Below are 24,100 nucleotides of genomic sequence, written 5' to 3' on the forward strand. Positions count from 1 at the left end.
TTGATCCAGACTCCATTCCCCCGGATGAACATCCCGACGACTCAGGAAATCTGCCTGAAGGTTTAGTGATCCCTTTAGATGGACTGCAGAAAGGGATAGCAGGGACTGTTCCGCCCAGTGGAAGATCCGGGAGGACACCGACTTCAGGGCGCCTGATCGCGTACTGCCCTGATGGCGGAGATGTACCACTGTGGTGACATTGTCCGAGTAGACCAGGACGTGAGAGTCCCGGACGAGATCCTGAGCCGCAAGGAGGGCTTCCCTGACAGCCCTGAGCTCTCGGTAGTTGGAGGATTGGGAGCTGACATAAGGACTCCAGACCCCCTGAAATGGGGAGTTTGCCACCATAGCACCCCATCCCCGCAGGCTGGCATCTGTTGTCAGTGTAACCAGGGGCGTCTGAGTCCAGGCAACCCCTACCTGCAGGTTGTTGGGTCGCAGCCACCAGAGAAGGGATGAGGAGACGGTCCCCGAAAGGCGAAACCGTCGGTTCAGTGAGGACGGGAGTCTGTCCCAATGCGCCAGGATATGATCCTGGAGACACCGAGAATGGGCCTGAGCCCACCTGACTGAGGGAATGCAGGACGTCATAGAACCCAGAGCCGACATAGCCGCTCGAAGGGTCGGGCGAGCCTGACGGCGAAGCTGTGATATTTTGGCTAGCAGAGCCACCCTGTGGCCCTCCGGGAGAAAGGATGCCTGCCTGTCGGAGTCCAGCAGTACTCCGAGAAACTGCCGAGTGGAGGAGGGTTGCAACTGTGATTTTTTTGAGATTTGGAATCCATCCCAAGGACCGAAGGATTCCTAAAGACCTCTCCACATGGTTCCGGAGGGTTTGAGCGGAGGGAGCTACGAGAAGAAAGTCGTCCAAATATGGAACCAGACAGATACCCTGCAATCGTATGAAGGCGACCACCTCTGCCATGATCTTTGAAAAGATCCTTGGAGCCGAGGAGATTCCGAAGGGAAGGACATTGAATTGGAAATGAAGCACTTCCTCCCCGTGTAGAACCGCAAACTTGAGGTATTGCCTGTGACCCGGATGGATGGGCACATGGAAGTAGGCGTCCTTCAGATCTATGGAGGCCATCTGGTGGTGCAGACCTATCAGGGGAATAGCAGATTTCACGGACTCCATCTTGAACCGCCGGTACTTGACCAGCCGGTTGAGACGCCGTAGATTGATGATAATCCGGACGTCGCCAGACGGCTTTCTGACAAGGAAGAGACGGGAGTAGTGGCCTATCCTTTCTTCCTGACTCGGGACTGGGGAAACGACCCCCGAGTGCATTAGCTCCTGAATCTTTGCGTACAGTAGAGCCTGGGAAACCTGTGACGCCAGAGCCGTGACTCGGAGACCCGGAAGAGGGGGGGAGATGAATTCTATTAAGAGACCCTCTGAGACGATCTTCAGAACCCATTGGCAGGAGGTGATGGACCGCCACTGGGGAAGAAACGCCGAGAGTCGTCCCCCCACCCGAGCCGAGTCACTGTTTGTCCTGCTGAGGACGTTGTTGATGGGGAGGGATGAGGATGTTTTTCCCTCTACCCTTAGGATAGCTCTACCGGCCCGCCTTCCCTTTCCCTCTGGGCTGGGAGACCTGAGGCATCGAGGGACGAAAGGACCGCTTCCTGGGGGGTCTAGGATCAGGTAAGGCCTTACGATCAGTAGCCTTGTCCAGAATATCATCCAGGGCAGGCCCAAACACCAAATCCCCTTTAAACGGAAGGGAGCAAAGTCTCATTTTGGAGGTGGAGTCTCCACTCCAGGCCTTAAGCCAGAGGGCACGTCTGGCAGAGTTAGATAGGACCGAGGTCCTGGCCGACAGGCGGACTGATTCCACCGAGGTATCTGCCAAAAAACTGGTAGCCTTCCTAAGTAGGGGAAGGGATTCCAGCAACTCATCCCGAGGGGTACCCTGGGAAATATGAGCCTCCAACTGGTCTAACCACCTAAGTAGGGACCGGGACACACAAGTGGAGGCAATGTTGGCCTGAATGGTAGAAGATGATGCCTCCCAGGATCGCTTCATGAGGCCCTCTACCTTCCTATCCATCTGATCTCTAAGTTGGGAAGTATCTTCAAAGGGGAGCGCCGTTTGTTTAGCTACCCTAGCCACCTGTACATCTACTTTGGGGACCTCCAAATGTAACCCAGAAGTTTCCAGAGGAAACCGGCGTCTGGGGTCACTCCGGAACCGCCTCTCAGGAAATTCCCATTCCTGAGAGACAATATCCAGAATATTGGCATGAACCGGAAACCCTAATTGTCTGACGGTTTTCAGGCCAGCAAACATTTCATCCTGGATAGAGGGTAGAGACTGCACTTGCTCTAACCCCATAGTACTCCGAACCGCCCCAATAAGATCCCCCAAATCTTCTGAGGGAAAAAGGAAGGACTGGTCAGACCTCCCGGAGGAAGAACCCTCATCGGGACCCTCCGAGGCGGAATCAGCATCCTCATGATCAGACGGAGCTGACTGGAGTTTCCTTTTCTTTGGGGAAGAGGGGCCAGGAGCAGGGAGGGAGGCTAGTGAGGCCTGAATCTCCTGTTTCATCATGGACCGCAGATCATCTATCAGGGACGGCTGTTCAGCCCTAATAATCTGGTCCGTACACTGTTAGCAAAGATTCTTATCCCAGACTGCAGGGAGCTTTTTTACACAGACTGGACACTTTTTAATCTTTTCAGTCCGTTCATAGCGTTCAGGCTTATCCGGTTTATCGGACTTCTCAGACCTCTCTGACTTCTCTGACTTCTCTGACTTCTCTGACTTCTCTGACTTCTCTGACTTCTCTGACTTCTCTGACTTCTCTGACTTCTCTGACTTCTCTGACTTCTCTGACTTCTCAGACCTCTCAGACCTCTCAGACCTCTCAGACCTCTCTGACTTCTCTGACTTCTCTGACTTCTCTGACTTCTCTGACTTCTCTGACTTCTCTGACTTCTCTGACTTCTCTGACTTTTTTCATTTTTGTCAATTTTCTTATTGGCCTTGTCCTCCTGGAAAACACAGACCAGAAAGAGCCATAAATATCCGCCTGAGACCTATGCATGAGGGACCACCCCCCTCCGTACTTAGTGGCAGGGGGAACACTGGGCTCTGCAGATGCAGCTGCAGGGGAAGACATGTCAGGAAGCACAGCCGAAATCCTTACCATGAATCTGAAGTCTTCAAGGCAGCCCTTATGCAGAAGGGCCTGCCCCCCCCAGTGACCTGGAACGTTCCCCGCCTCCTGCATCCGGTCCCTGACAGGCCCTGGCAGCGCCGGCGTGTCCTCCACGCTGCCTCCGCGACCGGAAGTGCTCAAACTGGAAGTTCGCTAGACCGGAAGTCCCGCCCGCGGTAGCACTTCCGGATCGTCCAGCAGCGTGCATGCAAAAAGCGGCCGGCGGCTCAGAGAGGACGCCGGCCGCGGAGCTACACAGCCTGCATCGCCCCAGAGGAGTTCCGGAAGGCTGGAGCAGCGGCCCCCACAGCGTGAGGGAACAGTAGGGGAGGAGCGGCGAGGCCCGACCGATACTGCCCGGCTTAAGGTAGGGGAAAAAAAAAAATATACACTGTAGTTCGCCGGCCACCACAGCATAGGAGAAAAAGAAAACTTCTCCATGCCCCATGGGGACAGGAAAGAAGACACTGGCTATGGGAGGTGGGAGGGTCCTTTTAAACCTCTTGTGCTTCCTGTCCCAATTAGGGCGTGGAGAGACAACCTCCTATGCTGTCGTGGAAGGGACTAGAGAAACATCCAATTGTGGAAATTATTATTATTCTAAGATCTATTGATTTAAAATAAACTTCATTAGTGGGACCCCCCCATACAGAACAACTGCCTCAGGAGTCCCCCATACACGGGAGCGCTCGCTCTTCTGTGTGCCGCTTTCGGACTTGCCTGGTCACAGGAAGATCTTGCCTATATTGGGCATGTAACACCAATGACACAATATCATCAGATGCTTGCTACATAGTATAAGACACCAATCTTATAGCTAAAGCAAATAATATACACAGCTTAAATTTCAAAAATGCTTTATTAACAATAAATTCTGGTAAAAATAAATCAAATGGAACCACCCAGATGACGGATGGAATAATTACACATGGGGGACACGGCACTTGTGGTGAAGCACGGTAGCTGCGAAACGCGCGTCAGTGCTCGTGGGGGCTGCTGTACTGATACCTTTTGGATACTTTACTTCTTGGTAATATGATTTGTGCCTTGCAACTTTAATCTCACTGTCCTTACACATAACTTATTATATATATAATTTGTAATAGATTGACTGTGACGTCCACTGCTAGGCACATATTCTAATAACCTTTTTTACTATCCTGCTGGTATATGGTGGTGTGAATTTCTCACCACAAGTGCCGTGTCCCCCATGTGTAATTATTCCATCCGTCATCTGGGTGGTTCCATTTGATTCATTTTTACCAGAATTTATTGTTAATAAAGCATTTTTGATATTTAAGCTATGTATATTGTTTGCTTTAGCTATAGGATTGGTGTCTATATTGGGCATGGTGGATCCTTATCTTCCCCCAACATTGTTTGTCTGGGACAGTCCGGAGGACCCTCCATACACATTAGACTGTCAGCTGACACTTGTAATGTCAGTCTTTTCTGTATGGGGGCCTTTACCATGTGGTGAAGACCACATCTTTTCTGAAAGGATCAGAAACACTTGACCATAAACTGCTTCTCCAGTGGTCACCGCTCGGCTTTTTTGGTGTTTTTCCTAGCCCGTTGGAGCGACACTTCTCCCCAGCAGTTGAAACCCCAGCTACAGACGGTAGATAGATCCCGACATCAAAAATTCTATAAAACCTGCTGGACTTTGGAGCACTCAGTTCTTTTTGGTGTATATTGCATTTCTTCATCGTTCCTTATGGGAGACCCAGACCATGGGTGTATAGCTTCTGCCTCCGGAGGACACACAAAGTGCTACACTAAAAGTGTAGCTCCTCCCTCCGAGCATATACACCCCCCCGGATGACAAATCCAACCAGTTCAATGCTTTGTGTTCAGGAGGTCACACACACACACATGCATTCTCTGAATTTTGATTTTTGATTTCAAAGATTTGGAAGAAAAGCGGGTCCAATCTGGACTCCCGGCATGTCCCTTCTCACCCCACTGTGTCGGCGGTGCTGTTAAGGTTGATTTTACAAGGCTGGAGCCTTCACATGCCGCGCTCCTTCACCATCCCCTGAGGCTCTGGCTTGAAGTGGGAGCCATCACGGTTCTCACTGCTTTGAAGGAGACCGGTCTCCATCCGCAGCCCTTTCAGGATCCTGCCGGACGGAGCGATCACCCCCCAGGGACCTGGCACCTGCGTCTCACAAGCTAAGTACTGAGACGTTATTACCACAGAAAGTGGTCTTTCCAGGGGTCCCTTGTACTTTATATATTGGGGAGAGTGTGTTATATGAATGTGTTAACATTTCCGGCCGGTTCTCCAGTTTTCACTGGAGAACCGCGCCGATGGTGCCTGCACGCTGGCCACATGTTTAAATCTAGGCCCCGGCTTCGCCTGAGGCCTAGTTTCGATTTCACTGCCCCTGCATGTCAGTCATGCAGAGGGACAGTGCGGCTCCGCCCAGCGGCTGTTCAGCACAGGGAAGGGACACTCCTCACTGAGGAAAGATTCCCTCCCCTGTATACCTCATTTGCCCTCCGGATCCAGCTCTCAGAGTAGGCCCCGCCCCCTCTCCTCGCTCCGGCGCCATTTTCTCAGCGTTCTCAATGTCTGCATAACCACATTGTGACAAATGGGGGCCTGGGCTGGGGGATCTGGAGGGCACAGAGATGTCCCTATGTTAAACGGTCTGGCAAGCCACAACCTCCGGTTGTGCTGCTGCTTATATACTCTGTTTATATACTCTGCTGGGGGTCATTCTGGACAGAGCCCCCACTTCTGCAGCATGTCTCACATCAGAGCAAGGCTGTTCTTAATATGCACTGCTGTAGGCTCGTACTGCCTGTACCGAGCATATAACCACATTGTGATGCCTGCTCTAACATAGTGGTGCCTCAGCCTGGAGGCTCATCCCCAGTGGTCCCTCCGGCTGCTCCGGCTCCGGTGGCTGAACCCCCGGCTTGGGTAGAATCCCTCTCTCCAGGGGACAGCTGTCCCGGACACTGCTGAGCATGCATCAGCCCCCTTCTCAGGGCGCTTCTGCTGCTACGGCTCGCTCAGCAAAGCTCACAGAGGATTCTTCATCTGGTCTCAGACCCCGTCCTCCTAAAATGGAGACGCAGGGTCCCCTTTCCTTCCTCGCCCCGCGGCTCTGGTTCACGAGCTGACTCGCAGGAGAAGGAGGATGCCTTTACTGGGGGCTCGGACGCTTCTCCATGTACCCCATTGATCTGTCCGAAAGTGACGCAGATGCTAATGATTTGATTGCGTCCATTATATTTGTACTGGACCTCAATCCGCCTGTATCAGGGGAGCACCCCTCTCTGGCAGAAAAGCATCAGTATACCTTGCCTAAGAAAACAAGGAGTGTGTTCCTTATCCACTCCAGTTTTCAGGCCACTGTGACCAAGCCCAGAGCCTGTCCTGACAGACGCTTCCCAAAGCGTGGTTCTGATGACTGTTTCCCCCTTCCACCAGTGGTGGTCAAGGAGTGGGCTCATTCACCAAGGGTGGACCCTCCAGTGTCTAGACTTTCAGCCCGGACAATTGTATCAGTGGCTGACGGCACCTCTCTAAGGATCCCACTGTCCGCCAGGTTGTCCTTCTGGCCAAATCTATATATGAGGCGGCAGGGGCCTCGTTCTCCCCATCTTTTGCAGCAGTGCGGGCTCTCAAAGCCATCTCTGCTTCTCTGGAGGAGATGCATTCCCTCACCAGGGACTTTATGCCCGAAATGGTTGCCTTAACTTCCAGGCTTCAGTCTTTTCATCCTATGCCATGTCTGCCATGCTGGAGACTGTCCCCGCACTGCGGTGGCCTCGGCTACTTCCCTCGCTATCCGCAGGCTCCTGTGGCTTCGAGAGTGGAAGGCAGATGCTTCTTAAGAAGTTCCTTGCTGGACTCCCTTTCTGGGACCAGTCTATTCGGTGAACAACTGGATGAAATTATTAAGGAAGCTTTTGGCAGGAAGAGTACTTCCATGCCACAAACCCAGGAAACCTGTCCAGGGCAGGAACCAGTTGAGGTTTCGTTCCTTTCGTTCCTCTAACTGGTCGTCCTCTAAGCCCTCGGCCTCGTCCACTAACTCAGCCAAGGTCCGTAAACCAACTGGCGCATGAAGCCGCGTCCTCAGAAGTCCGCAGGAGCTGCTGCCACCAAGGCAGCCTCCTCTTGATTATCTGGCCGCGCCAGTAACGTCCTTGGTCGGTGGCAGGCTCTCCCTCTTGGGCGACGTGTGGTTTCAACACGTCTTCGATCAGTGGGTGTGGGTTACCATCTCCCACGGCTACAGAATAGAATTCTATCCAGCCCGCCAAACAGATTTTTTCTGTCAACTCCCCCCTGCTCCAAGGCCGCCGCCTTCTCACAGGCCGAGGCATTCTTGCAGGCCAATGGAGTAATTGTACCAGTTCCCGACTGGGAACGGTTCTGAGATTTCTACTCAAATCTCTTCCTAGTCCCCGAAAAGGACGGTACTTTCCGACCTGGATCTCAAGCTTCTCAACAAGCATGTTCAGGTGCGGCATTTTTGCATGGAATCTCTGCGATCAGTCAATGACCCAAGGAGATTTCTTAGCATCCATCGACATCAGAGATGTCTCTCTGCATGTGCCAATCGCAGTTTCACACCAGCGTTGGCTACATTTTGTAATCGGAGAGGAACATTTCCAATTCGTGGCTCTCCCCTTCGGGTTAGCCACGGCCCCTCGTGTATTCACCAAGGTCATGGCAGCAGTGGTTGCGGTTCTGCACCTCCAGGGGTTGGTAGTGATTCCTTACCTGGACGACCTTCTAGTCAAGGCTTCATCCAGTGCAGACTGTCAGCGGAGTGTCTCGCTCACTCTCAGCGGAGTGTCTCGCTCACTCTCAGCGGAGTGTCTCGCTCACTCTCAGCGGAGTGTCTCGCTCACTCTCAGCGGAGTGTCTCGCTCACTCTCAGCGGAGTGTCTCGCTCACTCTCAGCGGAGTGTCTCGCTCACTCTCAGCGGAGTGTCTCGCTCACTCTCAGCGGAGTGTCTCGCTCACTCTCAGCGGAGTGTCTCGCTCACTCTCAGCGGAGTGTCTCGCTCACTCTCAGCGGAGTGTCTCGCTCACTCTCAGCGGAGTGTCTCGCTCACTCTCAGCGGAGTGTCTCGCTCACTCTCAGCGGAGTGTCTCGCTCACTCTCAGCGGAGTGTCTCGCTCACTCTCAGCGGAGTGTCTCGCTCACTCTCAGCGGAGTGTCTCGCTCACTCTCAGCGGAGTGTCTCGCTCACTCTCAGCGGAGTGTCTCGCTCACTCTCAGCGGAGTGTCTCGCTCACTCTCGCCACGCTTGCAAGTCCACTCTGACCCCGACCCAGGAACTTACGTACCTAGGGATGCAATTCGAGACTCTGCTGGCACTTGTGAAGCTGCCCTTAGTCAAACAGCAGTCCCTTCATCTGGCGGTTCGCTCTCTGCTGAGGCTCCGCCGTCATTCCATCAGGCACCTCATGCAGGTGCTGGGTCAGATGGTGGCGTCAATGGAAGCGGTTCCCTTTGCCAGTTCCATCTGCGTCCCCTGCAGCTGGACATTCTCCGCTGTTGGGACAAGCGGACCTCTTCCTTGCACAAGCTAGTGGCTCTGTCGCCACAGACCAGGAGCTCTCTTTAGTGGTGGCTTCGGCCCCTCTCTCTGTCCCAGGGACGCTCCTTTCTGGCCCCGTCCTGGGTGATTCTCACCACGGATGCCAGTCTATCCGGCTGGGGAGCAGTGTTTCTCCACCACCGAGCACAGGGCACTTGGACTCCGTCCGAATCAGCCCTCTCGATCAATGTGCTGGAAATCAGGGCTGTACTCCTAGGTCTCGTAGTTTTTCACCACCTGTCGGCGGGCAAGCACATTCGAGTCCAGTCAGACAACGCGACAGCAGTTGCCTACATCAATCACCAGGGTGGGACTCGCAGCCGCCTAGCCCTGTTGAAAATTCAACGCATCCTTCAGTGGACGGAGGACTCCAAGTCCACCATATCCGCAGTCCACATCCCAGGCGTAGAAAACTGGGAGGCAGATTATCTCAGCCTCAAACCGTGGACAGCGGCGAGTGGGCCCTGCATCCGGCAGTGTTCCGGTCAATCTGCCGCAAGTGGGGCACTTCGGAAGTGGATCTAATGGCATCCCGGCACAACAACAAGGTCCCGGTTTACGTGGCTCGCTCCCACGATCCTCAGGCCTTGGCGGCGGACGTGCTGGTTCAGGATTGGTCCCAGTTCCGTCTGGCCTACGTGTTTCCCCCTCTAGCTCTCTTGCCCAGAGTCCTGCGCAAGATCAGAATGGAGGGCCGTCGGGTCGTACTCATCGCCCCAGACTGGCCCAGGCGAGCTTGGTTCCCAGACCTGCTCCGTCTATCCGTAGAGGTGCCGTGGCATCTCCCGGACCGCCCAGACCTTCTCTCACAGGGTCCGTTTTCCGCCAGAATTCTGCGGCTCTCAGATTGACGGCGTGGCTCTTGAGCCCTGGATCCTTACGGCTTCAAGCATTCCTTCCGAGGTCATCTTCACTATGACTCAGGCTCGGAAGTCTTCCTCGGCCAGGATTTACCACAGGACTTGGAGAATTTTCCTGTCCTGGTGTCGTTCTTCCGGCCATGCTCCTTGGCCGTTTTTCCTTGCCGACCATCCTGTCCTTTCTACAGTCCGGTCTGCAGCTAGGACTGTCCCTCTATTCCCTCAAGGGACAGGTCTTGGCTCTGTCAGTGTTGTTCCAGCGGCGTCTCGCTCGGCTGGCTCAGGTGCGCACCTTCATGCAGGGCGCATCTCACATCATCCGCCTTACCGGCGGCCTCTGGATCCCTGAGACCTTAATCTGGTCCTCACGGCCTTACAGAAACCCCCCTTTGAGCCTCTTAGGGAGGTTTCGTTGTTTCGTCTTTCACAGAAAGTGGTCTTTCTGGTGGCCATAATTTCTCTCAGGAGAGTCTCTGATTTGGCTGCGCTCTCTTCGGAATCACCCTTTTTGGTTTTTCACCAAGACAAGGTGGTTCTCCGTCCGACTCCGGACTTTCTCCCTAAGGTGGTGTCTCCTTTCCACCTTAACCAGGACATTTCATTGCCTTCCCTTTGTCCGGCCCCTGTGCATCGCTTTGAGAAAGCGTTGCATACTCTGGATCTGGTGCAGACGCTCCGGATCTATGTGTCACGCACCGCTGTTCTTAGGCGGTGCACCTCTCTTTTGGTGCTGACCACAGGTCAGCGCAAGGGTCTCTCGGCTTCTAAACCGACCCTAGCTCGTTGGATTAGGTCGGCCATATCCGATGCCTACCAATGTTCTCAGGTGCCTCCCCCGCCGGGGATTAAGGCGCACTCGACCAGAGCTGTCGGTGCCTCTTGGGCCTTCAGGCACCAGGCTACGGCTCAGCAGGTCTGTCAGGCTGCCACTTGGTCTAGTCTGCACACCTTTTCGAAGCACTACCAAGTGCATGCTCATGCTTCGGCAGATGCGAGCTTGGGCAGACGCGTCCTTCAGGCGGCTGTCGCCCATTTGTGAAGTTAGGTTTTGCCTACTTCTCAGTTTCTGTTTATTTCCCACCCATGGACTGCTTTGAGACGTCCCATGGTCTGGGTCTCCCATAAGGAACGATGAAGAAAAAGAGAATTTTGTTTACTTACCGTAAATTCTTTTTCTTATAGTTCCGACATGGGAGACCCAGCACCCTCCCTGTTGCCTGTTGGCAGTTCTTGTTCCGTGTGTTTTTCACCGGCTGTTGTTGTAGACAGAGGTTCCGGTTATTCCGGGTTTGACTCTATCTCTACTTATGGGTGGATGTCCTCCTTCAGCTTTTGCACTAAACTGGTTGGATTTGTCATCCGGGGGGGTGTATATGCTCGGAGGGAGGAGCTACACTTTTAGTGTAGTACTTTGTGTGTCCTCCGGAGGCAGAAGCTATACACCCATGGTCTGGGTCTCCCATGTCGGAACTATAAGAAAAAGAATTTACGGTAAGTAAACAAAATTCTCTTTTTTTGGGTGTTGAGCCCTTTCTATGCTCCCAGAGCGAGATTGATGGGAGCTCTTAGGCTGTGCAGCAGCTCAAAAGCGCAGCCAGACTCCCCGGGTTTTAGGACTCTTTAATATTGATGACATTTTCTGAAAAGCTATGGACACCTTATGTCATTTTACATTTGTTATTAGTTACCTTTAGCAAATAAAATTGAGCTATGTTTCAGTCTACAATCTTCTTTCATTCTTTGACCCTCTGATGCGCAGTTTCCAGCTTGATTAGAGTTTAAGCTTGTTCTCTTGTGTGAGTGTCTCTTCCAGTAATATAGGCTGGATGTGAAGCCTCTGTGTATCCAGGGTGCTGTTGTCTTCACTGCTCGTATATCAGCACAGCTTCTATCCTGCATTTATTTCCTTTTCATACAATGTGATATCATATGAGCCCTCCCTGAGTCTGTAGATACTGTCTCCCCTGTCAGCATTGTGGAGAGCCCTCCCTGAGTCTGTAGATACATTGTCCCCTGTCAGCATTGCTGAGAGCCCTCCCTGAGTCTGTAGATACTGCGTCCCCTGTCAGCATTGCAAAGATCCCTCCCTGAGTCTGTAGATACTGTGTCCCCTGTCAGCATTGTGGAGAGCCCTCCCTGAGTCTGTAGATACATTGTCCCCTGTCAGCATTGCTGAGAGCCCTCCCTGAGTCTGTAGATACTGCGTCCCCTGTCAGCATTGCAGAGAGCCCTCCCTGAGTCTGTAGATACTGCGTCCCCTGTCAGCATTGCTGAGAGCCCTCCCTGAGTCTGTAGATACTGCGTCCCCTGTCAGCATTGTGGAGAGCCCTCCCTGAGTCTGTAGATACATTGTCCCCTGTCAGCATTGCTGAGAGCCCTCCCTGAGTCTGTAGATACTGTGTCCCCTGTCAGCATTGCTGAGAGCCCTCCCTGAGTCTGTAGATACATTGTCCCCTGTCAGCATTGTTGAGAGCCCTCCCTGAGTCTGTAGATACTGCGTCCCCTGTCAGAATTGCAGAGAGCCCTCCCTGAGTCTGTAGATGCAGTCTCCCCTTTCAGCATTGTGGAGATATACATACGAAGCCTCTCTTATCCCAGAATCATTTTTTTTTCCTCTCGCTCCTTGTAGTTTTAACAAGTAGCTCTATCCAGTAGCACACACAACCGTCACAGATTTCTTACTCCTCTTTCTGCCTTCAGCTGCTCTATAACTATGATTTATAAATGGAAGACCTCTGAAAAACATTTTTTCTCTCCCCAGAGGTGAGCAGTAATTGGATTTATCAGGTTTTTGTTTTCCACTATGGCTTTTTATTGTTGTTTGTACTGCAGTAAATGTCATTCATGGGCAGCGCAGCGCCACCTTGTGGCCATACTCTCACCGTACATATTAGTCTCGAGAAACCATCTTTCCTAAGCTGATCTGCTGGTTTTTGCCATTTTAACACCTTTTATTTAGAATAGTGTTTGAGCTTTTATGTGATTGTTGCGTTACAAAGTGACTTGTGAATACCATAGTTATGAAGCCCCTGTTTCTGTAATCTGCAGCAGGTTTTCCAGCGTTTTTTGGGGGGTTTAAATTCATGGTAGTAAGTATAACCTGGCATTATATTCCTTATGAGGCGTGCGCAGGGCCAGCGTTAGCACCCAGCACATCACCGCTGAGGGGGCCCACTTGCTGACGGCAGGGTGGCGTACCGCCAATGGCGGCAGCCACATGGCCACTATGGAGCCCATGAGTCAGAGAGGCCGAGTGCCAGTGCAGGGGGAAGGGCCCCCCGCTGAGGATCGCACTTTCAGTTGTATCAGCATCGCAGATCAGAACGCAACAGCAGTCCCTGGGCAGTGGGGGTACGCGACGGCAGTCTCTGGGCAGTGGGGGTACGCGACGGCTGTCCCTGGGCAGTGGGAGTACGCGACGGCTGTCCCTGGGCAGTGGGGGTACGCGACGGCTGTCCCTGGGCAGTGGGGGGTACGCGACGGCTGTCTCTGGGCAGTGGGGAGTACGCGACGGCTGTCCCTGGGCAGTGGGGGGTACGAGACGGCTGTCCCTGGGCAGTGGGGGGTACGCGACGGCTGTCCCTGGGCAGTGGGGGGTACGCGACAGCTGTCCCTGGGCAGTGGGGGGTACGCGACGGCTGTCCCTGGGCAGTGGGGGGTACGCGACGGCTGTCCCTGGGCAGTGGGGGGTACGCGACGGCTGTCCCTGGGCAGTGGGGGGTACGCGACGGCTGTCCCTGGGCAGTGGGGGGTACGCGACGGCTGTCCCTGGGCAGTGGGGGGTACGCGACGGCTGTCCCGGACCTTTTGAATTTAAGGTAGAATGCTCCCTATGTGAAGTATTGGCTGCATCTGCTCTAAATCAAAAATGGAACCTGCTCCCTCTTGCTGGACTCTATCCTAAGTACTGGTGCCCTCCGAGCTGATTTAAAGAGTCAAAGATGGAACCTGCTCCCTGTGCTTATATCACTCCCCTAATTAAGTGCCTGCTGACTGTGTCTCATCAATTTTACCGTGTTTTTCCAAAAATAAGCCCTAGCAGGGATTTTCAGCATTTTCGGAGAAAGGCTTAAATATAAGCCCTCCCCCGAAAATAAGCCCTAGTCGCGGATCTATAATGAAGTGTCCGTGCAGCTAAAAAAGTTACAGATACTGCAGGACACTTCATTATAGACAGCGGCACCCGGCAATTACACTCACCCGACACTGAGCGGCAGGACCTGCAGTGATCACACACCCACACACACCAGCTCACACACACACACACACACACACACACATTGGATTGGACACACAGTCAGATCGCACACACAAACCGGATCACACACACATCAGATCGCATACACACTCGCCTCATCCAGCGACACCGATCTCTTCTCGTCAGGAGAATCCTGAGAGGCAGTGCAGTGGAGCGCAACAAACAGGACCTGCGGCCGGACACGTGACTTGCTCTCATTCCCTGCTGCCGTAAGTGCTGGATGTGATGTGATGTGATGTGTGTGTGTGTGTGTGTGTGTGTGTGTGTGTGTGCCTGCGATTGGCTGTGTGTATCTGTGATCGGCTGTGTGTGCCTGCGATTGGCTGTGTGTGTGATCTGCTGTGTGTGTGTGTGCACGTGTGCCTGTGATCTGCTGTGTGTGTGTGTGTGTGTGTGTGTGATCTGCTGTGTGTGTGTGTGTGTGTGTGTGTGTGTGTGTGCCTGCGATCGGCTGTGTGATCTGCTGTGTATATCTGCAATCAGCTGTGTGTGTGTGAGTGATCTGCTGTGTGTGCCTGCAATCTGCTGTGTGTGCCTGCGATCTGCTGTGTGTGTGAGTGATCTGCTGTGTGTGTCTGGGATCTTGTGTGTGTGTGTCAGCTAGCAGCAGGGTAGGACGGCGTGCAGCACCGACCGGAGATCACAGGAGGACCTTGGAACCACACAGACGTCCTGGTCTGGTGAGTATGAGTCTCCTGGGAAGTGGGGGGGGGGTCTGCTTTTTTGGGGGGTAAACTTACCCCCAACTGTGTTTCTCCAAGAATAAGACCTCCTGCAAAAGTAAGCCCTAGTGCTTTTTTGGGGGGCAAAAAAAAATATAAGACAGTGTCTTATTTTTGGAAAAACACGGTAGATATGGCACTCTCTTCTTGTGTTGGCGCTGCCCCCTCTACTAGGCTCTGGCTGCCTCCACTTTCCCTTTTGCTGGCTCAGCCCCTCTGCTAAGCGCTGGAAGTGTTGATGTAAAACGCAGCCCGTATGTAGGTGAAGAGGTGGCACCAGCACAGGGGGGGGTGGGTGACATCTTGGATTTTGAGTTTCTGCACACACCTCTACACTGCTCTGTAAAAGAGACTAATAGGCGGTGGACACAGAAGGACCGGCCATTTAAGATCACACAATAGCCCTTTGTGCATTGTAAAAATGTCATTTCTAAAGCTGGTGTCACACATAACGACAACGACGTCGCTGCAACGTCACCATATTCTGTGACGTTGCAGCGACCTCAACAGCGACGTCGCTATGTGTGACACATAACAACGATCAGACCCCTGCTGCGAAATCGTTGCTCGCTCCTGAATGCTCCAGGTCATTTTTTGATCGCTGCTATCCCGCTGCGCCATGCTGATAAGCTGATAATCCTTGTGTTTGACACCGCAGCAGGGACGCTACGCTACGTCTGAAACCACACAACGACCGTCGACGTCGCTATGATCGCTGCTCCGTCGCTGCTTTTTATAACATGTTTGACAGCTTACTAACGATCATCTATGGTCGCTGCTACGTCACAGAATATGGTGACGTTGCAGCAACGTCGTTGTCATTATGTGTGACCCCAGCTTAACTTACCATCCACTCTCAGTGGCAGGTCAGAATCCTGTCAGCACTGTAGGTGTTGGCACTTTCTTTCCCCTCACTTCAGCACCATGCATTGCCCAATGGCATGTTTACTGTGAACGAAACAGGCGGCTTCTCTGTTGTACCAGGGATTCATAGTGGCAGACAAGGAAGGACACCAAGTGATGTGCAGATTGTCTGCGAATGACTTGATCTCAAGTCTTTGTATAGAACATCTATTTGGCGCTCATGGTTTCTTCTTACCGCTTCTCCTTTAGGTAACCTAGATGGCGAAGATGGCGCAGCAGAGCGCACCATAGAGGACGTCTACATCCGCAGATTTATGTATGGCACGTTCCATGGCTGCCTGGCCAATGAAGTCGTGATCAAGCGCCGTGCCAACCTCATTGTGATATGTGCCATACTGATACGCAAGTTGCCGGCTCAGAAGTTTTACTTTCTAACCGGCTACACTGAAGAATTGCTGTCCTACCTGTACAAATGTCCTGTGAAGCTGGAGCTGCAAACTGTGGAGGAGAAAGTCATTTATAAATACCTGTGAGGCCCGGAGGGTCCTGCGCCTGTGACCGGAGCACCGCCGGCACTCGCCGTGCATCGGGACCGCTCTGTAGTGTTTGTCTTGACAAGTCACACTGGGTTTACTTTTGTATAATAGTGAATAAAGTTGTATATACAAGTAAAGATGCAACTGCTGGGCTTCAGTAGTCACATACAAGTGGGATTCTTATGGTGTTTGTAGTCCATTACCTTACTTAGCTTTCCAATATAACATTCATATAAGCCAACAGTTGTACAGATTTCTGTATCTGAAGAGCAGCCTGTTGTGAATGTTATCCGAGTGGGTGCTGGAGTGGAGCTCCCTCTGGTGGCCAGGAATGGTAATGAAGCTGAGTCTGAATCTGTGACCCAGACATGTGTTGGAGTTAATTGGGAATCCAGGAAATCCTATTGCAAATCAGTCTAGTGTATTTAGGAGAGCATTTTCTGTCTGGCGGCCACCTGTGATGATGCTTCCTGCCTGCTTCTGAAGATGTCTGGGACTTTTCCATTCAGTTTCTCCCATTTCTTCTGTGCCTGAATCTACTCCAGATACGTTTGCTAGATTCTGTGATTAATTGCTGAAATTGCAATTAAGGTTGTTTCTGTTTATTCCATTTGGTTCTGTGTTTGGTTTCTTGTATGTGAGGATCTGTCTTTCTTCTTCTGTGAGCAGGGCAGTTCCTCCAGCAAGAAATGGAGATTGCTCCTTGTTCATGTTTGGATTATTTGCACTTGAATATTATTTGTTCTGTGATTTTGTTCCTTCCCATTATATCTGCAGTTGTGTCTAAAGTGTCTGCCACAAGAGTACCTGATATAGTGGGGGAGAGACCGTGTGGTCTTAGGAGAAAAAATACCATCAGGAGTTTGGTATTTTTTGCTGGGTTTTCTGCTGGCCGCAATCAGTTATTTGACCTGTCCTGTCATATCTAGTAAATCAGGCCTCACCTTTGCTAATCTATATTTTTATCTGTGTATTGTGATTTCATACATCACCGTTGTTGCATGTTGGGGACTGCTCCGAGGCAAGTAAGGATTCCTCATGTATATCTTTGAAGTGTAGCAAGTTTCTCCAGCAGTGACGAGGTGTCTAGGCGTGTTAGGAACATCCCACTGCTACTTCTAGTGTTGTCTGATAGGGGATGGCGGTCAGCTCAGTTTCCAACTACTCTTGTGGTTTTTGTTTTTTCTTGATTAATGGGATTTTTTGAGATCGTCCACAGTTACCAGATCATAACAGCAGCCTCTGCAGCAGTTTGGCTAATAACTGGTTGTGCCCTATATGTCTACAATGAGGCTTTTGCATCTGCCTTGCACCCTTGGGAATCTGTCAGCAGGTTGTTTTTTTTTTTTTGCTATATAATGTGAAGACAGCATGCTGCAGGGGTTAACTGGGATTTCAGCCATGTGTATCTTATCACACTGGGTGCTGTTGTTTACCTACTATGTTTGTTTTAACTACAGAAGATTATTATTACTGGTATCGTCACACATAGCGAGATCGCAGCTGAGTCATGGTTTCCGTGACGCAGTAGCGATCCCGTTAGTGATCTTGTTATGTGTGACACCTACCAGCGATCAGGCCCCTGCTGTGAGATCTCTAGTCGTTGCAGAATGGTCCAGGCCATTTTCTTCAAAGGCGATGTCCTCCTGGGCAGGACCCATCGCTGTGTTTGACACTGTGTGACAGGGTCACAGTGACTGCTGAGATCGTTATACAGGTCGCTACTGCGCCCTGTATTGTTCCTGCATCGCTGGTAAGATCTGACTGTGTGACATCTCACCTGCGACCTCCCAGCGACTTGCCAGCGATCCCTATTAGGTCGCATCGTTTTCGGGATCGCTGGTAAGTCGTTGTGTGTGACTGGGCCTTTAGTCTGGCATGCCCCCTGCTGTGATTAGCAGCTTATGGTATACTAGAAGGTGGCCCGATTCTACGCATCGGGTATTCTAGAATTTACGTATTGTGTAGTTCATGTATGATTTTTGTTATATATATATATAATATATATATATATATAATATATATATATATATATATTATATATATGTTGTTGTGTGTAGTTACCAAGTGTTTGTGTAGGGGCTGTACATGTTCTGGGTGTTGTCTGGGTGTGACGGGGGATGAGAGCGGTGTTGTATGTGTGTTGCGTTGTTTGTGGAGCGCTGTGTGTCTGTAGCGTTGTGTGTGTGTTGCGCGGTTTGTGTGTGTGTGGTGTGTTTTGGGGGGAGGTATGTTTTGTGCAATGTGTGTGTTGTGCGGTATGTGCGTATATTTGTGTGTGCCGCGGTGTTTGTGTGTTGGGTGTTGTGTGTGTGCAGCGTTGTCTGTGTGTGTGGGTGTCTGTGTAGGGCAGTTGTTTGTGGTTCCCAGTGTGTGTGTGTGGTGTGTTGTGCAGTGCGCGCGCGCGTGTGTGTGTGTGTGTGTGTGTGTGTTGGGGGGAGGTGCGCACTCCCAAACGTGCTCCATCCCCCATGCAGCGCACTCCCCATCGTGCTCCATCCCCCATGCAGCGCACTCCCCATCGTGCTCCATCCCCTATGCTGCGCACCCCCCATCGTGCTCCATCTCCCATGCTGCGCACTCCCAAACGTGCTCCATCCGCCATGCTGCGCACTCCCAAACGTGCTCCATCCGCCATGCTGCGCACTCCCAAACGTGCTCCATCCGCCATACTGCGCACTGCCCATCGTGCTCCATCCCCGATGCTGCGCACCCCCCCATCATGCTCCATCCCCGATGCTGCGCACCCCCCCATCGTGCTCCATCCCCCATGCTGCACCAGCATCAGCCTCTCTGCCCCCAGCATCAGCTTCTCTGCCCCCAGCATCAGCTTCTCTGCCCCCAGCATCAGCTTCTCTGCCCCCAGCATCAGCCTCTCTCCTCCCAGCATCAGCCTCTCTCCTCCCAGCATCAGCCTCTCTCCTCCCAGCATCAGCCTCTCCTCTGTCCCCAGCATCAGCCTCTCTCCTCCCAGCCTTCCCCAGCCTCAGCCTCTCTCCTCCCAGCCTCCCTCCTCCCACCCTCCCCCAGCATCAGCCTCCCTCTCCCAGCCTCCCCCAGCATCAGCCTCCCCCAGCATCAGCCTCTCTTCTCTCAGCCTACCTCTCCCAGCCTCCCTCCTCCCAGCCTCCCTCAGCATCAGCCTCCCTCTCCCAGCCTCCCCAAGCATCAGCCTCCACCAGCATCAGCCTCTCTCCTTCCAGCCTCCCCCAGCATCAGCCTCTGCCAGCATCAGCCTCTCTCCTTCCAGCCTCCTCCAGCATCAGCCTCCCTCTCCCAGCCTTCCCCAGGATCAGCCTCTCTCCTCCCAGCCTCCGTCCTCCCAGCCTTCCCCAGCATCAGCTTTCCCCTCCCAGCCTCCCTCAGCATCAGCCTTCCCCAGCATCAGCCTCTCTCCTCCCAGCCTCAGCCTCTCTCCTTCCAGCCTCCCCCAGCATCAGCCTCTCTCCTTCCAGCCTCCCTCAGCATCAGCCTCCCCTTCCCAGCCTTCCCCAGGATCAGCCTCTCTCCTCCCAGCCTCCTTCCTCCCAGCCTCCCCCTCCCAGCCTCCCTCAGCATCAGCCTTCCGCTCCCAGTCTCCCCCAGCATCAGCCTCCCCAAGCATCAGCCTCCACCAGCATCAGCCTCTCTCCTTCCAGCCTCCCCCAGCATCAGCCTCTCTCCTTCCAGCCTCCCTCAGCATCAGCCTCCCGTTCCCAGCCTTCCCCAGGATCAGCCTCTCTCCTCCCAGCCTCCTTCCTCCCAGCCTCCCCCTCCCAGCCTCCCTCAGCATCAGCCTTCCCCTCCCAGTCTCCCCCAGCATCAGCCTCCCCAAGCATCAGCCTCCACCAGCATCAGCCTCTCTCCTTCCAGCCTCCCCCAGCATCAGCCTCCCCAAGCATCAGCCTCCACCAGCATCAGCCTCCCTCGTCCCAGCCTCCCCCAGCATCAGCCTCCCCCTCCCAGCCTCCCCCAGCATCAGCCTCTCTCCTCCCAGCATCAGCCTCTCTCATCCCAGCATCAGCCTCTCTCCTCCCAGCATCAGCCTCTCTTCCCAGCCTTCCCCAGCATCAGCCTCTCTCCTCCCAGCCTCCCCCAGCATCAGCCTCCCCCAGCATCAGCCTCTCTTCTTCCAGCCTCCCCCAGCATCAGCCTCTCTCCTTCCAGCCTCCCCCAGCATCAGCCTCCCTCTCCCAGCCTTCCCCAGGATCAGCCTCTCTCCTCCCAGCCTCCGTCCTCCCAGCCTTCCCCAGCATCAGCTTTCCCCTCCCAGCCTCCCTCAGCATCAGCCTTCCCCAGCATCAGCCTCTCTCCTCCCAGCCTCAGCCTCTCTCCTTTCAGCCTCCCCCAGCATCAGCCTCTCTCCTTCCAGCCTCCCTCAGCATCAGCCTCCCCTTCCCAGCCTTCCCCAGGATCAGCCTCTCTCCTCCCAGCCTCCTTCCTCCCAGCCTCCCCCTCCCAGCCTCCTTCAGCATCAGCCTTCCCCTCCCAGTCTCCCCCAGCATCAGCCTCCCCCTCCCAGCCTTCCCCATGATCAGCCTCTCTGCTCCCAGCCTCCTCCAGCACGCCGTGCTCCTCTGCCGACACTCACACACCCGATCGCATCCACTCACACACACCCGATCGCATCCACTCACACACACCCGATCGCATCCACTCACACACACCCGATCGCATCCACTCACACACACAGACACTGACGATATCGCACATACGCGCTCACACTCACAACATCCGGAGATACCACATGCCTCTGGCCATGTGATCCTCCGTCAGGTCCTGGAAGGTCACAACAGCACAGTATCGAGGCCGAGAAGCAAGCGATATCGCCGGATGCTGTGAGTGTGTGGATGCGATGTGTGTGGATGCAATGTGAGGTGTGTGTGTGAGGTGTGTGTGTGAGGTGTGTGTGTGAGGTGTGTGTGTGAGGTGTGTGTGTGAGGTGTGTGTGTGATCTGATGTGTGTGTATGTTTGTGTGTGTGCTGTTATGTGTGTGCGTGTGGATCTTCCGCCGCAGCAGGACCTTGATGTGCTTGTAACCATGCGAGCATGGTTACCAACGTATCCACACCACTCCCGTGCGAGCGGGGGCCGGGGGGGTGGGGGGGGAGTACAGTACTCACCTCCGTGACAGCCGTGTCAGTTCGGGGAATGCGCGGGGGGGGGGGAGGGGGGGCGGCGAGTACAGTACTCACCTCCGTGACAGCCGTGTCAGTTCGGGGAATGCGCGGGGGGAGGGAGGGGGCGGGGCCAGAGCTAGCGTGCATTGCGTGAGGGGGGCGGGGCGTGGCCGAATTGCCAATGCCTGCAGGGTGCCGGGGCGAGAGGCCAATCTGTGGGGGGGGCGGAGCCTGGGCGAGCGGCTGGCCAATCCGTGTGGGGGCGCAGCCTGGGCGAGCGGCCAATCCGTGGGGGGGGGGGGCGGGGCCATGGCGAGCCCAGCGGCCAATCAGCTTTGTGTCACCGTAAGGACACAATTTTGGAGCATGACAGACAGACAGACAGAATAAGGCAATTATATATATATATATATATATATATATATATATATATATATATATATAGATAGATAGACTTTGCATATAGAGACCCTGATGTGGACAGAAGCAGATCGCTCCGCTCTGTTGCATTGCTAAGTCTAAAAGCTCTTGTCAGAACGGCTGCACCCAGTAATCTAAGCGATACATAATTGGATTCAGGATCTCTTTGCCAACATCATGCTGCTCTCAGATGAGGTAGCAAAAAGCTGGTGACAGATTCCATTTTAATCTAATCCATTTCCATTTTTTTATTGAAACCATCGTGTAAGTGATTAGAATTTGCAGTTCGGAGGTCTCCTCCAGGATATACAATACACTGGTACAATGCCCAAGGGGCAGACTGTTGTATTATGTCTAATCTTAGAAACCCCATTAACTTGGCGCACAAAGGTCTGCAGAGGCAGAAAAACCTCCCGTCCTGTAAAACAGGTTTGCTTTTATATGACCAATTACAAACCCAGTATAAAACCATCTCTGCAGACTTAATGGCTGAAAAATCCATAAACTCATGGGTTCAGATGTGCGACGTACCAGCCTAAGTCATCTGACGATAGGAAAAGTGCAAATTATGTATAAAAAAAAAAAACAAAAAAACGTGAATTGCAGGGTTTTAGAGTGTGGCGCACTCCGTACTGTACTGGTCAGACTAACAGCAATTATTACTGTGGTATGTGCAGGGAAGCTGAAGTGTGCACTCCATCCCAGTCAGCACTCAACGAGGGCCGCTCGGCTTCACCGGCCAGGACAGATTGCAGAGGGGAGAAGCCACTGAGAGGAGGAATTGTCAGGTCTTTCTGCACCTCAATTAATTCACCATATCAAAACAGCTCCACAGCATGGAGACAGCGTCACCGCTTTGTGGTATCTGTATGGTGACTTGGGGCGCATTGCAAAAGCTCACAATGATGTCACTTTTATGCCATAGTGTCAACTGGTTTCATACTGATCAGTTCAACCTTGTGGTCATAAGTTAGCTGCGCACTGCTCCCCGCTTAGCACTCTATCTAAAAAAGTAAGGCCTAAGCCACACGGCATGAAAATCGGTGTGAGTGGAGTGCGATAAATAAAACACATTCCACTCGGACCAATATTAGCCTGTGTGTCAGCACACATGAGCCATTATTTTCTCAGCCCTAATCAGACCGAGAAAACAATCGCAGCATGCTGCGGGTGCAATGCGAGACTCTTTCTCTCGCACCCATTCAAGTCTATGGGGTGAGAGAAAAATCGCACTGCACTCGCAGTACACCGGTGTACAGCGAGAATGGCAATAGCCAGCTACGGAGGAGAGAGGGAGAGAAATCCCTCCCTCCCCTCCTCAGTGCCGGCCCTCCCCCCGCAGCTGAGGTCCGCTCGCACGGTTGGAACTCAGTCGCAGGAACACTCACATGACACTTGGCTCTGCTGTACTGCCAGCGTGAGCAGAGTGACATGCGAGGGGATCGCAGTAATCCCCGTGTGGCTCCGGCCTTAATCAGATTTTCACCAAACTGGGCCATCAACTTTACTGAGGTAAACAAAGGGACCCCATACAGAGGATTGAGGAATATGGACCCAGCACTGAAATACATAGGTTAAAAATAAAAAAAACTTTATTGGACAACTAAAATCTTCAATGGGATCCATAAGGTGAGAGGACATGCATAAAAGAGTACCTTATGTGTTTCGGACGTAAAGTAAAAACAAGTCCTTAATCATAGGTGATTTTTATTTTACGTCCGAAACACGTAAGGTGCTCTTATGTGTGTCCTCTCTCCTTATGGATCCCGTTGAAGAGTTTAGTTGTCCACTAAAGTTTTTTGATTTTTAACCTATGGATTTCAGTGCTGGGTCCATTTTCCTCAATCCTTTTCAGCTTTGTACCAGCCTAGCCTGTCTGGTGGACTATGAGCACCTCCCAAGTCCTGGAGCACAGTTGCTTAAAGGAGTTATCCGGCTTCTTTTGAGGTTTTTTCATTATTACCCTATTGGGCTACATTGGGGTAGGTAAGTAGATAGAGACCACTTACTTGGGGGGGAATACCCTGAAACAGCTGTCTGTGGATGGATACCATGTTTGGCATAGGTGGTCTCCTTGACTGGAGACTGCCCTTCCTATGGTTTTTCCTTCGCGGTGAAAGACCTGGCTAGTTTCCTGCCAGCGTTGAGAAACATGTGACACGGTCTCCGCAGCATTCTTGTTTAGCAGCCTCCGTACAGGCGTAGCCATCTTCAGGTCACGTGATGTCCGCCCACTGCTGACCTCTCTCACCATGTGTAATGTGGGCAGGCAACTCCCTGGCTCTCCCCTTCCTCAGCATGACACTAGTGTGGGCGGAGGTGATGGCTCGCACGTTCAGTGCTGTGTTGAGATGACACGCGCCGGGTAAAGCCAGCAGTTGAAAGCTTACCTCCACCAGTCAGTGATGAGGTCCTCCTATCGCATTTACTGTATGGAGTCCGTGCACCGCAGTTCAGAGCACAGCGCCGGGGAAGAGGAGTAAGGTAAGTGTTTTTATATGTTGTGGGGGCTGATCCTATACATAGGGAAGGTGGCAGCATAATTCAGCTCAATAGAGTATTAATTGACACTATATATTAATATTGAGCAGAATT

At 52.8% G+C, this 24,100-nt stretch overlaps 1 protein-coding gene across 1 annotated transcript in view; it reads left to right on the top strand.

The window, feature by feature from the left end:
• The window catches only part of MRPS24 (mitochondrial ribosomal protein S24), a 35,465-nt gene extending 19,343 nt beyond the window's left edge, over positions 1 to 16,122 (top strand). Inside the window, exon 4 of the mRNA XM_075342961.1 lies at positions 15,699 to 16,122. Within this exon, the coding sequence (XP_075199076.1) occupies positions 15,699 to 15,982 (284 nt within the window). The 3' untranslated portion in view covers positions 15,983 to 16,122. The remainder of the gene's footprint in view (positions 1 to 15,698) is intronic.
• Positions 16,123 to 24,100: the final 7,978 nt, after the last annotated feature.

Source organism: Anomaloglossus baeobatrachus, chromosome 4 (assembly GCF_048569485.1).
Source record: "Anomaloglossus baeobatrachus isolate aAnoBae1 chromosome 4, aAnoBae1.hap1, whole genome shotgun sequence".
NCBI lineage: Eukaryota > Metazoa > Chordata > Amphibia > Anura > Aromobatidae > Anomaloglossus > Anomaloglossus baeobatrachus.